The sequence below is a fragment of the Coccinella septempunctata genome, chromosome 1, assembly GCF_907165205.1.
Source record: "Coccinella septempunctata chromosome 1, icCocSept1.1, whole genome shotgun sequence".
NCBI classification, from domain to species: domain Eukaryota; kingdom Metazoa; phylum Arthropoda; class Insecta; order Coleoptera; family Coccinellidae; genus Coccinella; species Coccinella septempunctata.
In genome coordinates this window covers 27,887,319-27,902,414 of record NC_058189.1, presented here as the reverse complement: position 1 = coordinate 27,902,414, position 15,096 = coordinate 27,887,319, and the positions used below count along the sequence as shown (strand labels likewise).

Genomic DNA, 15,096 nt, shown 5'->3' with positions numbered 1-15,096 from the left:
TAAGGCATTTCTTGAATAAAACCCTTCTTTATAATTGCACAATGTAGGAACTTCTATTAAGTAAATAATCAGTTTTTCTTTTTTCAATAACAATCAGTCAAAACAAAAAAAAAATTATTCTTTTCATTTAAATATCTAATTTAAAAAATAACAAAATCTCACCGTCTTACCCCAACTATAGGGCAAGACGGGGTACCCCCTTGGGTAAGATGGGGTATAGAATATTCAATAGTCTTCATCTTCACATAATGGGCAGATGTGGACAGCTTCATCATCGTTGTCTTCAACTCCTGCACAGCCACAATGCGCCCAATAAGAACAAACCTGGCAAGTGATCCATCCTTCGGTAGACTCGGAATACAAGCCGTGGCAGTATAGACATGCAGTATCTTCTTCTTCTGATGTCTGAGCTTCTTCTTCAGCTTTTTTAGTTTTTCGAGATCTCCTCTTATTTGATTTTTTCATTTTCTTTTCGCTTGAGACATCAGGTTTCGGTTTCCTACTGTTTTGTTTTTCCTCTAATTCTGTTTTATATGGAGAAGCAGTGATAATAGCTGCTTTTCCTCTTCTCCAAACTTCGCCTCTTTTTTTTTCGGCCATTCGTGGATAAGGCATTAACTGTTTGGGGCTAACCAGATGGAATGCTGCATCATCCAAAGAATCATTTACTGAGGCTTGTTGTAGCACATATGAGGTCGTAGCAGACGGATGAGGTAGAGTGTTTGCTGAAGAATTTATGGTGGTGTAGGTGGCCGATTGAGTATCAGGAAGTGACGAAGTTATTGTTGGTAGAACTGTCAGTGTTCGCTGTGAGATTGCTGCTATCGATAAATATAATTTTGAATGGAATCTAAATCGAAAAAAAATACCAAAGGAGCGGGTAAGATGGGGTCCCAACCGTCTTGCCCCGAAGTAGGTACCCCATCTTTCCCAAACTGGACTGATAAGGTATATTGTATTTTTTGAGGTTATAAACCAAAGCAAACCGGGACGAATTAATGAGTTAAGAATGGTAAAATAAACGAACATTAATAAAAAATATATCACGCACCTTGTATAACATATATTATGAACAGTCACGCACTTTATACCAGCCAATAATTAGATAAAACCACGTAATTTTAAAAAAACATACTTACCAAGTGGGTCCCTGCACTTCTACTCCTAAATTTTACTAACACTAACTAATACTGATGAATACCGTCAGATGACGTTAAAATAAATTTTCTAGTGGCACTGCATTATCCATTTTGGTAGGGTCCCCATCTTACCTCGCTACCCCGTCTTACCCCACCTTCCCCTAGCTTCCTTCACTAAATTCAGTATCTCACTGGGATTATATCTATTCAGAGACGGTGATCTTGCGTACATGGTATAGCAATCCTCAAGAGTTGGAACAACTTTTTTAGCAATATTATCCGCAAATAAGAGGTAAATTGTATTTGGAATTGAATTCCTCCTCTGTTGGCTATGGCTTGTCGAGGTTTCACTTTTGTCTGATAAAAGAATTTTTTTTTTAGAATGAAGCCATGTTCTTATTTGCGGCACTGTTCTTTTTCGCAAGCATGGTGTGCTGTTGATGAGTTGCTGTATTTGGTGGGATGACGGCAATTTTCCTTCTCCCAACGTATTTCCAAATGCGTTCATAACTGCTGCTCTCGAATCTGGATCCCATTTGGCTTTTTGGTTCTTCGGAGTTATGACTGCAAATCAGGGAATATACATATTCAGAAAAATAGATTTCTTGAATAATTCAATATTTTTTTCTAATAAAAATCAATTAATCTGAAATATTTCCATTTGTCGTAATTTTATTTAACATGGTATCTGAATATACACTCATAATGCATGACAGATTGAAAAGCGAGGAAACCGTGTAAAGATTAATTGAAAATCTTATTTCTTTCGACTAATCGAGCCACCAATGTAGGAACGTTTCAATGTTGAATTATTACAGAAGAGAATGATAAAAAATACTAAAAAATATTGCTCAAGTCATAAAATAATTTCATAAGAGAAAAAAAATGGAATTCTGCATCTGTAATTATTTCCGCCTATTTCAATTCATATCTGAAATGATTTGAGTTGAAGTATTCACAGAAGTTCAATTCACCATTACCATTGAGTTTAAATATATTTAAACTCAATGCCATTACTCAATGGATTCTCATTTAGCCGTACCTACATGTTCCATGAAATTGAATACCTATAAAAGGTGTCAACGGAATATGGAAACATGCTCGGGTTTGAATATCCTTAGTGTTATCGATTTTTTTAATGTAAAATACATTTCGATGAGAATAATTCGACTGAGAAAAAATGTCAGAAGTACTTCCGGGAAGACCGGAAATGATAATTTTTTCATATTTTCATTGTGCACGTCATTACGAATCAACTGTCAATTTTTGACATATCAGGTCAATTATTTTGAATATTTCATTTTTATACCTAGATGGCTGAGAATGGATTCAATCGTTCAATTTTCAGTTTCTGAAATGAACTTTCAATGAAAAATATGTTTTTTCAAATGCATGTATGCTGGAAACAAAGTACAATAAAAAAGTTTTTTCTTTCCGCTAAATTTGATACAATTAGCGGAACTGAAAATTGAACGATTGGATCCATGTTCAGCCATCTAGGTATAAAAATGAAATGTTCAAAATAATTCACATGATATATCAAAAATTGACGAAAGACATATCGTTGTGTTCATAATGACGTGTAAAATGAAAATATGAAAAAATACCTATACCCAGTGTGCCATTTACAAATCAAAAATCTCTTTCATTTCCGGTCTTCCCGAAGTACTTCTGCCATTTTTTCTCAGTCGAATTATGCTCATCGGAACGTATTTCACATTAAAAAAATCGAACTCGATAACTCTAAGGATTTGCAAACGCGAGCATGTTTCCATATTCCGTTGACACCCTGTATTTATGTTAAGATAACAAAAGAACTTGTACAGTAATCCGGTCTTCATAGATTTGAATTCATTCCGAATTATTAAATTATAGAAACATGATAAGTATAGGTTTAAAAAAACCCAAAAGGAATTTTTTGTGCTATGATGGCAATAAATTTTCTAAAATTGTCTGCGCGACATTTCAATTGAATATTTTGACTTTACTCACATTCTTGGAATGAAGTCGTTTGGGGCCGAACCACTGGAACATAATTTTCTGAAAATAATATTGATTTGTTATTATGTTATTATGTATTTATATTATAATCACTCACCGGTCTCATCAACTTCTTCCAAATCTATATCTGGAGCATTCGGATCGTCATCCCCTTGAGCCTTTTCCAGAAGTTGGGATATTTGCAGAATATCTTTCGTTGCTACGGGCTGTCGATAAATATTCAAATGAATATTTTTGTCATGGCCCATGAAATTTGATAAATCCTCAATTTCTCCATCCGTAAGATTAAGCGATATGCAACACGTAGCAACATGCTTCCTCAACAAAGTACCCCTTAATGTGGAGGGTAAATTTGCTTTGCACGCAATCGAAAATTTTCTCATTAGGTCGCATGCACTAGGCCATTTTTCTGCTCCACCCGGAAGTCCAAATAAATATGTATTTGATTCAGACACACCCGCTTCTTTCCTATACTTCAAAATCATTTTTAAAGATTCCACCATTTCATTGTCAAGCAAAACTGGAACAGTTCTGTTGAGTTTCCCTCGCAATAATATTCTTGAATATTTATTCGCAATTTGTTTTGATTGTGGATTGAGCTTCTTGTATAAATCCAAATTACTTTTCTCGTCGATCTTCTCTAAAGAACTATAATGAACTAATTTAATTCTCTCTAGTTCTCCGGGCCTTCTTCTATTCAAAAGTTGTATAGATGTAAGAGTGGCTTCCAAGAGGTCCCTCCAAACCTTCTTATCAAATTTTTTTTTCAATTCGTTCAATGCATTATTCCTCTTACACGTCAGATATTTGTGTAAGATTTTAATGTCACTGAACGAAGGAAGAATTACTTTTTTCTTAATGCACATTTCCGTCTGTGACTCTGCAACTGTTTTATTTATAATCTTGCCAAATTTCAAATTATATAAATGCAGGAATTCTTCAGCATTTCGTTTGGCATCTGGATTTTTTTTTTCGATGCAGTGTGCTATCCATATATCTCCCAGTTCCTTGGTGAGCATGCCCAATGCAGATGCTGTCGCTGGAGTATCGAAGAGATCACTTTCTTCATTGAAATTCCCAAGTGTATTGACGGCCTTCAAGAAACAGGTGAAATTAGCGGGGTCGTACAAATTGGAGAAATCTCTGATATTTTCATTCATCTTCCTCAACTCCAGGAGCAAACGTCCAAGACGACGCAATTTAGCTCTTATCATCTTTCCGTGATGTTGGGAATGTCGGTATTTGTAGCTTTCCAAATTCCCAAACAGAATTATTAATTCGTCATATCGAACTATAGTCGTAATTTCATCGTCTCTCATTCGACATATAATTTTTTTCAACTGAGGCTCTGCCATTTCGTGGATATCACCCATTGTTAGGCGACTCAACATTTGAACTTTCTTATTATACTTCGAGCATCGTCCTGTACATCTTCTGTAGTGCTTGTGTAATGTTGATTTTGAATAAGTTTCTTTGCACTGCGGACATACAGCAAAATCAGACACAGTTTTAGGTGCTTTATTTTGCCGGGGTCGTCTGCAAGGAATGAATTCGTCGTAGGTTGAGCATTTCATATTGTGCTCGAAGTTTCCTTTCGCCCTTATTTTCTTTATCATCTCGAGTCGTTCGCGTGCTGCTGCACTCAAGGGTTGATTCTTTTCTCTTTTGGTTTTGTTAATCAAAGAAAGTTTTTTCACCTCTTCTTCATCCTTATGCACCGTTTCGATATGACGAGCTAATTTAGCTACTAACTTATTGCAATATTTACAGCTGTATTTTTTTGTCCCGGAATCACTGGCTTTCACCAATTTTGTTTTCGCATCCCTTATTGCTCCACCGACCACAGTTTCATTAACTGAAATATCCAACATTGAGGAATCATCTCTTTGAGTAGGAAGGGTTTCGGTTATTTCATGACTTAAGTCACTCGATAAGTCTGAAGTCTTATCCTCCTCATCTTCCTCTTTATCTATCGGGGGTTGATATTCTTCATCTTCGTCCGTATTGAATGGATCACTGTTATCAATCGATGAAGAATATTTAATCAGAGAAGACTGACCATCATGCGTAGATTCATTCGATAATGGCTGTTCCACATTTTCAGGGAACAAATTCTCGTACGAAATTTCGGAACCCTGCTCCCGATCAGCATTACCTATTGGATGTTCTGTAAAATTGATCGTTGCAGTTATTGATATGCAAAATTTATCGCGTTATTTGCTCAAATTTATAACACTAATGTTAAAACCTCTTTATTGTCATATGACCTAGCTTTCGGCGGATAATTCTACCTTCTTCAGGGTCCTAAAAAACGGCATTAACAATTTATATTGTTTCCTGGTTGAATTGATAAAATATCACAATGAGAAGAAAAAGATTCGTAATGACAGGCCATCTGTCATTACAAGTCAATTGTCATTTTAAATTGTAACGATTCGTTCATGTTTGACGTATGTCACTTTTCAGCAGACATTTTAATTGAATTTGAAAAAAAAATCTTATATTAACGACATTTTGGAAAGAGACTTACATTCATGTATCCTCAATATTGTGACAGCTACCATTATTGTATTGACATTGAGCTAACTCACAAATTGTAGTGAGTTCATTTCGGTTGTGTGAAAATAATTTTTTACTTATTGTTACCGTTTTTTAGAACCCTGAAGAAGGCAGAAGTATCCGCCGTAAGCTAGGTCATATGACAATAAAGAGGTTTTAACATCATTCTTATAAATTTGACCAAATAACCCGATAACTTCCACGTTAGATATGCAAAATGTTTGAAAATTCAAAATCTTCGGCGAGCTTTACGAAAAGCAAAAAAGTAATTTGCATTAAAATTTTCACTTCACACTCAGCAACAAATCATGAAATCTTAATTACCCAAAAACTATGATGGAGTTTAAAAAGTATTTTCGGAACAAATTAGAAGAAATTGAGTACTAAATATTGAATAAACTTTCATAATTTTTTCCATTAAGTTTTCACTAACTCTACGCGAGAGATATCTCTTTCTTTGGGTTGCGAATATGGCTTCAAGATAAAATAATAAGAGTGAGTTAATAACAGTTTCGAAATAACTTTTCCTCAGTTCTTCCCAGACTCAAATATTCTTTTGAAAACAGAACAAGTTATTTGAATTCTATAGAAACATGAAATACAATTATTGTTGCGCACTCAGTAGAAAGTTATAAGGATTAAAAAAAATTGCAGTTTATTCTGCGATAATGGTTTTAAAGTCACGGACCAATATTTTATTATGAGCACTTCCTCGGTGACATTGATTTGAATAATTAATTCGCAATGAAAGAATCTGAATGAATTCAAATAAAAAGATTATAACACTTCAAAAGATTTTTCCCTGAATATAAAATCATATTAAAATATGATTAACAGAGGTATTTTTTTGAACTGTACTCGTATCTATGAATGAGTAAGTGAAAGGAGAAATGAATGAATGTTGGTTACAATAAAAACAATAATGACTAAAAAGTGGCAAAGCATAAAAAAGAAAACGATTCTGATGCAAAACATTTTTTTTACATACCGAGGGTGTTGGGATTTTCAGCTCTTCTCGTGGAAACTTGACAATCAGATGATAATTGCTGAAGCATATCTTGGATAACGGCTATTTTGTCTGTTGACAAAAAAATAAAACAAATGAGTGGGCGAAAAATTAGGGTTACATTTTGTATGCTTCCGAATTCAAGATTCATAATCTACAAAACATAAAATAACATCATCATAAAGAAATATATAAAATTCTCAATAAGACTGAGCAGACTTACCGTGACTATACAGCAAATGGCATAGATAGAAATGCCCGTCATCGTATCTCGCAAAAATTTTATTTTTGGATATTCTTAAATTTTTTTTTTTCACCACGAATAGAACACCATCTTCAAATCTCACTAAACAAAACATGATTTGAATAACCGAAAAAACTCAATAGTAATTGTAACACAGTGTAAGCGCACTCAAAGGTTCAAAAAACAGAATGGGGAAGTGTAGGCTGGTGCAGCTCTTAAATATGCTACCAGAAATTATTTTACATCTGGTTTTTCGTTGTCACCCAGATGGGGCAAAACCTATTTGTCGACACGGCTCACCTTCTTCACCTTGCACAATAATAACAGCCATAAAATTTTTGGTTTCATCGAGTATACAGGTTGTTCCACCGAAAAGGGTCTATTAGACATATCTAGGCTATTGAAAAATTGTTTATTATGAGTTCTGTTCAGCTAGAATGATCATTCTAGAAAGTCCGCTTATATCGGAAGTTATATTTTTTCAGGGAAATTCCATTTTTTGGTTCAATTATTCAGAGATTATTCTCGAGGAAGTTGATTATACCTACAGGGTGTCCCAAGTTCGAGATCCTATTAGACGTTTCTGGGTTTCTGGCAGGCCTGGATCTACGATTTTTTCTGACCTGGACAAAAATTCATGATGATCCCCCCTCCCCCCTCAGGTTGGATATGAGAATTCAAAGCTTTAACAATGTACAATCTGAAAAAAAAAACAGTTATTTTCCTCAAGTTGACCATAATCATAATCTTCACACAGTTTATTTTTTAGGCACCCCAATCGCTGTATATTATTCTTCATCCCAAGATTCTTCGGGAAGTCATTTCGGATGGTTTACCCCGATATCAATTGTTTTTTCACCTGAAAGGGTCAAAACAAGGTAAAATCGAATATGAACAGCTCGCAGTATTCCATATTTCCCATCGAAATTCATCGAAGACGATGACCTCTACACTTGAAATTTTCAGGGAACGTTTATTAGGTATCAATGAAGTACAGTTATTAATTGCATAATCTTCGGAAGGGGCTGAGGGGTGGAAATCTCACCACCTCCAACGCCGTATTCCTTTTTGCTATCAAAATTCATCGATGACGATGGCCTCTACACATTAAACTCGCAGGAAACGTTGATTCTGTGCTAATGAAGTACAGTTATTAATTTCTTAATCTTCGGAAGGGGCTGATGGGTGGAAATCTCACCGTCCCCAACGCCGTATTTCTATTCGCTATCAAAATTCATCGATTACGATGGCCTCTACACATGAAACTCGCAGGGAACGTTTATTATGTGCTTATGAAGTACAGTTATTAATTTCATGATCTTCGGAAGAGGCTGAGGGGTGGAATCTCACCTCATAGTTATGTACGAAGCAACGATTCTTACAAACTATTGTCAACGAATGTTTTAAGGACTACCTATGCTATCAAGGGGTTGGTGGTACTTGATGAGTAATAAAAAACAGTTACAATATGGTATCAACCTAAGCATAGAAAAACGTCGTGAAATTATTGTAAAAATTTGTTACGGTCATGAACCAGCTTTATCTGAAATACCTCAATTTACCTTCATTTGGAATGAAGCACAAACCAGATGAGTTTATGACCGCTCAGGCCCTTATTGAACCTTTGTCGGAAGCTGGGAATTCTAACAAAGCATTTTTACGAACAACCATCTGTGTAGATGCCATCATCATCGATAAATTTTGATAGCGAAAAGGAATACGGCGTTGCAGGCGGTGAGATTTCCACCCCTCAGCCCCCTCCGAAGATCACCAAATTAATAATAGTAATTCATTAGCACATAATCAACGTTCCTTGCGAGTTTCATGTGAAGAAGATAACGTCATCGATGCATTTTGATAGCGAATAGGTCATAAAATTAACAACTGTACTTCATTGATACCTAATAAACGTTCCCTGAAAATTTCATGTATAGATGCCGTCGTGTTCGATGAATTTCGATGTTAAATATGGAACACTGCGAGCTGTTCATATTCGATTTCACCTTGTTTTGACCCTTTCAGGTGAAAAAAACAATTGATATCAGGGTAAACCATCCGAAATGACTTCCCGAAGAATCTCTATAAATTTCTAATAGCTGCTGTTCGCGAAACTTGAGTTACGATATTATTAATTTCACATCCGACGCAACCGGCCAATCGGCCGCTAACTCCAAGAAACGTGTACGCCAGGTTCACACCGGTGAATAGATGGATACAATTTTTTTCCTATTCGTATTCCTAAGTTATATGAGTTATTGGTAGCGATTCATCTAAAGGTTTTCCCATCACGATTCAGAGAGCAATATCCATTTGGAATTTTTTGATCCCAGAACTATACAGGGCGTCCCAAGTTCGAGTGCCTATTAGACATTTCTGGAAAACTGGACATATTCGAACTTTGAAAATATTGTTCAAAGTTCTCTACTGAGCTAGAATTTTTTTGAAGCCTGAGCGAAAATAAATTCGTTCAAAAAAAAATTTTTTTTATTTTTTCCTTTCTGATATGATTGGGTATTCAATTCTAAATAGGGACAGTTCTATTAGAACTATTGTATCCATTCCAAAGACTTTTCAAAATATCGAGAAAAAACTGGAGAATAAGTCAAATATTCGTAGTCGCTATTATGTTCATTCTTACTATTTTCAACATCCTGAGCGTTAACCATTCTCATAACATCGGAGTAGAAGAATGTGGAAAGGTCATGCATCTTTTGAATTCCAGGAATATCATCACGGCGATTCAAATTTTGTGTCGAAAACTGTTATCGAATATTGGTTATAATTTCTGTTTTTCAAATTAGAATCCTATTTTTTATGATTACGTTGAATTCTGCAAAGAAAAATAAAGATCGTACTCTAAAAAAAGAATTAAGAACAAAATATAAAAAAAATGGAAAAAAAATCAGAAATCATTATCATTATTCTTCTTTGCAGAATCCAAGGCAATCATAAAAAATAGGGTTCTAATTTGAAAAACGGGAAGTTATGACATATTTTAAATCTTAGTTTTCGACACAAAATTTGAAACACCCTGTGATGATATTTCTGAAATTCTAAAAACGCATGACCTTTCCACATTCTTCTACTTGAATGTTATGAGAACGGTTTACGCTCAGGATGTTGAGCCTAATACTGACTAGGAATATTTGACTTTTTTATCAGTTTATTCTCGTTATTTTGAAAACTATTTGAATGAATACAATGGTTTTAACATAAATGTATTCAAAATTGAATATAATATTCAATCATATCAGAATGGAAAAAATTTAAACATATTTTTGAACAAATTTATTTTCACTAGCTAGGGCTCCAAAAATATTTCAGCTCATTAGAGAATTTCGAACAATATCATAATCCCTATTTTAAGATTTCAATTATATTCAGTTCTACAGCCACGTCTAATAGGCACTCGAAATTGGGACACCAGTGTAGTTCTGGGACCACAAAATTCCAAATGGATATTTCTCTCTAAATCGTGATGGGAATGATGGGATACTCTATAGATGAAGCGCCAATTATTCCTAATAATCAGGGATACGAATAGGAAAAGATTGTACCCATCTGTTCAATGGATGAAAAAAAAAATACATACCTACATATCAAATTTGAGATGTAGAAGAATATACAGCGATTGGGTTGCCTAAAAATAAACTGTCAAGATTATGATTATGGTCAAATTTTATCAGACTGTACATTTTTAAAGCTTTCAATTCTTATATCCAATCTGAGTGGAGGGGCGTCATCATGAATTTTTGCCCGGTCAGAAGAAATCGTAGATCCGGGCCTGATGATTAAAGGTAAGCGTCCATTAGGCCGATCAGGCCGGGTCGCATCGGGACGGAAAAATACGCTTACCTTAACAGCGTATTCCATATCGATACCATATACTTATTCGATATTTGACGCTGCGGTTTCGATATCAATTGAATACTGAAATTCAAAGTATCGATATTGAATTGAGTAAGCATGTCATCCTAATTTTTATTTTCCTTTTAAATTTGCAACTTATCTCAAATAAGTCAACAATCCAACAACTAACCTGATTTTAACCTATGATATCCAAAAATATTTCAATCCCACCTAATAATGAATGTTGCATTTCAACTACTACACTACGGAGCACGTCCGTACCATAAAAAAACCATCTGTTATCAATGTGCGCCCTTTCTACATTGGAATTTCTACCGAATTTAATACGTAGGTACCTACACCTGTAAATACGCTATTTTTTAAGAGAAGATGGTTGAACTTCGTGAAACATGATTTTGTTGTTTTTTGCATCCCTAGTAGAGTAGCGCAATGGCAACAAATTTGAAATTCGACGCTCGATGAAATGACTACCTGAATCTAAACGCTGAACCAAACATCTGGCAGATATTCGCCAGAGTTGGACTCTCGTCTCGTTTTGTATTGCATTTATTACATGGAACCCTAGGTGTTCACAAGGGGCGGATGCGCAAAAAGTCAAGAATAACAAGTACGTATAATAAAGGTTCATCAAAGTGTCAATACAATAGAAATATTGAATGTTTGATAAAGACAGTTTTCTTTTAAGCTTTTTGCTAAAGATGTCCAAGAAGATATACTGTGATGAAATCTCCAGAGTACACAAATATATAATCTGGGGGGCACGTGCCATCTCATCCCCCCCCCTAAATCCGCCTATGTAGAAGGCGATATAGATTCTTCAAGGGAGGCTAAAAGTAAAATGAAAAATGTCAGAAATTCTTGATTTGGATAAATTTTTAAGAGGAATTTCAGGAAAAAATATCGACCAACTGATGATAATTAACGTAGAGATTATCGGGTTATTTGGTCAAATTTATACGACTGATGTTGAAACCTTTTTATGGTCATATGACCTAGCTTTCGGCAAATAACTATGCCTTCTGCAGAGTCCTACAAAACGGTAACAATAAGTAAAAAAAGTAATTTAGAAAGGAAATTTCTTAATTTGACCAAATTGAAATGCAAATTCAATTAATTCAGAAACTAATATTCTTTTCAGCCGCAATTTTGAACGAATTCGAATTCCTGGCTGAATTTTCTTAAGATGCATACGAGAATAATAATTTAGACGTAGGTATGTTTCTGATAGTGAAATAAAAGGTAATTCTACGAAGGAAAGGAATTTATTCCGAGTAATGGGACAAAAGTTGAATTGAATAGATGTATGTAGTTATTATTTGAAGAGCAATGACAATATTGAATAAAAATTAAAGTTTTTGCATCGAATAATATCAGGAAAAACAGTTTTTTATTTTTACTAATAATTCTTCAAATAAATAGCTTTCATTTTGATTGAGTGCATAATAAAGATAAAATCGCAATGTAGCTACCACACTTCGGTAGATATTTCTATCCATTAAATTAATACCTGTTGAACTAAATACAGTGAAAGTGTAAGAATTTGAATATCATCTCCTGAGGTGTTCACAAAGATGAATAGGATCATAAGGACCTTCATTATATTGTTATTATGAAAAGATACTAATGCTAATTTCAGATGGGACAGAAAAATATTTATACAATAATCTATTATTGTAAGTATTCAGAATCTCGTCAACGATTTACTTGAGAATATGAAAATGAAATATTGTTGGGGCAATTATTCATTTCAATTCGTCACTGAAATACCGATTTCAAACTTAGTGTTATTGATAGCCCAAACGAGCTGTTATTCATTCTTTAAAATAGACCGGGAATTTCAAATAATACTCTCCAGATAATTCATCTTGAATCCTACCCTGTTCAAGAGGTTCAGACGTTTACGGCCGCTCGCTTTGCAGTTTGCAGTAGGCGCCAAATTGCGAATTCACTGTTATCACCGTGTTAGAGAAATACCTTAATAATCAGTATACAAAATCGCGAAAACAGGAAAGTAAGTAATTTCGGCTAAAATTTTCTGCTGTACAACTTTTGTTTGAAACTTTTTTTCATAAACCTTCTCATTCGCGAAAATTTCAGGAAAACCGTATTTTTTTCTATATTTTCACGAATTTTTCAATAATGCTGAAAATTTTGACACCTGCGTTTTTGACCATATGTTTCTCTCTTCATAACAAACAACATATCAAAAATGCAGCTCTTTCCGCAAAAAAGTGATTTCATCCCTTCCTTTACTGGACTAATTAACAAAAAACCACCCAGAGAAGAAAAACAACTTTGATGTTAAGAGGAAGGTTCACGCTATGGTTGTTGAGAATAAGAAAAATGAACCTAATACTGACTACGAATATGTGGCTTTTATTTTCAGTTTTTTCTCGATATTTTGAAAAGTATTCGAAAAGATACAATGATTTTAAGGGAATTTTATTCAAAATTGAATACTCAATCATATGAGAAACGAAGATATCGAAAAAAAAATTTCAACAAATTTATTTTCGCTTCCTGTATAACCTGAAGTGGTCTCTTAAAATATTTAAGCTTAGTAAAGAATTTCGAACAATATCATAATGCCAATTTTCAGATTTCAAAATATATGTTCAGTTCTCCAGAAACGTTTAATAGACACTCGAACTTGGAACACCATGTATAAAAAAACTACCGCTTTTGATAACCAAATTGGACAATTTTTTTCAATTCATTTATTCTAGAAAATACAAAATAATATAGAAAAATTATATTCTTCATAGAAACTGCCAATTAAACCTAAGGTATATGCCTGATAGTTTAAGGAGGTAGTAAAAATTCAATTTACATAAAATGAAACTAAATTTTTTCAATTCAACATTGGAATTGTTTATTTTCAATTATATCCATTACGACTAGATTTGGGCTGGAACTAATATTCTGGCATTAGTTTTATTTCTTGAATAAGATCCAGTTTGTGAATTAATGTTTTCTATGGACAATTTCCTGTTCATTTGAAACTTCAAACGGGTATTTTGAAATGCTGAAAAATATCTTCAATGAATTCAACATTTTTCGTTTTGCTTGAAGCACAAGATTTATGTATCTGAACATGACTATCTATAGCAAAGGTTAACTATAATATTCCAATTGTTTATCTAAGGTTTTCCTCTTGAAACATACAAAATTGTTGAAATTTCAATTAACTTAAAGTAGGTTCATTTCATGACTTCGAGTCGTTTTTCAATGAATGTTGATACTAGCAGTTTGGATGACGATAATTTATATGATTGATAAAAAAATGTTCATTAGTGGAAAAATAATTTCTTAGTCTTATCGACTGTTATAGGTATGATTCACCCAAAAAACACCCATTTCTTATAACTTCATGATAGAAGATTGAAATCTAGACAAGTTCCATTTCATTCATGCCTATATAAATTCAGAATTCATTTTCAACCTGATAAGAATAAATCCAATGTCTTGTTCATGACGTCGAATAGGAAACATAATAATATTGTTCCAATAAGTATCGGGTCAACTTCAAAGAAGCGAGCGTTCGCTTTTTCTACCTGCTACTGGAATTCAGATCTCGGTTCCTTCTTGCATCAATTACTCATCCCTTTGCTGGTGCGCTTTGTTCAGTGTTGCCGGAACAAAATATTACCGCATTTTTAGGCTTACTGTGAATGCATACCCAAGTTTGAATAGATTTGTGTAACATAATTTTATGAAATGATTATGAGAGTGTTGCTTCTTAATTCATATAGAACTACTAATGTCTTTGATTTTTCTGCTTTATTTTTTTCAAACTGCAATGTGTCTAAAATATATAGGACTATAATTAAAAACAGCAGTAAGCCCAAAATGAAAAACGTACTAACGTACTTTTCTACAAACTAACTGATATGAATGATTCGAGGAATTGAAAATTTGATTTTCGAAAAAAAATTGTGTTGAATTTTGATAGGTTAGTTTGCGCTGATTTGCGCCCTTGAAACTTTGCGTAGAATTCAAGGAGTAATCTGATTATGAATGAAAAAACTGGGCACTGCATTCAATGAACGAAAGTTGAAATCATTTCCGGCAAACGAATCTGAAGTTTTTTTCTAACGTTCCCGACATATTGAATTTTGAAAATTAGGGGATGGAACTGCACCGCTTGGATCCTCAAGTTAAAGAAATTTCCAGCGAATGTTCACAACCATATAACAATTCTACATGCCCAGTCTCATTATGCGAAGTTGATTAATTCGAAGATATCAATTTTTGAAAATTGGGCGATGGAAATTCAT

The 15,096-nt window shown here is 34.0% G+C and overlaps 1 protein-coding gene across 1 annotated transcript; it reads right to left on the bottom strand.

The window, feature by feature from the left end:
• Positions 1–225: 225 nt before the first annotated feature.
• On the bottom strand, positions 226–7,440 carry LOC123322414. Its single transcript, XM_044910383.1, has 5 exons — positions 6,688–7,440; positions 3,238–5,307; positions 3,132–3,179; positions 1,290–1,703; positions 226–821 (listed from the first exon to the last, which is right to left on the bottom strand). The coding sequence occupies exons 1-5, from the start codon at positions 6,854–6,856 to the stop codon at positions 226–228; spliced, it is 3,297 nt and encodes a 1,098-aa protein (XP_044766318.1). The 5' UTR covers positions 6,857–7,440.
• Positions 7,441–15,096: the final 7,656 nt, after the last annotated feature.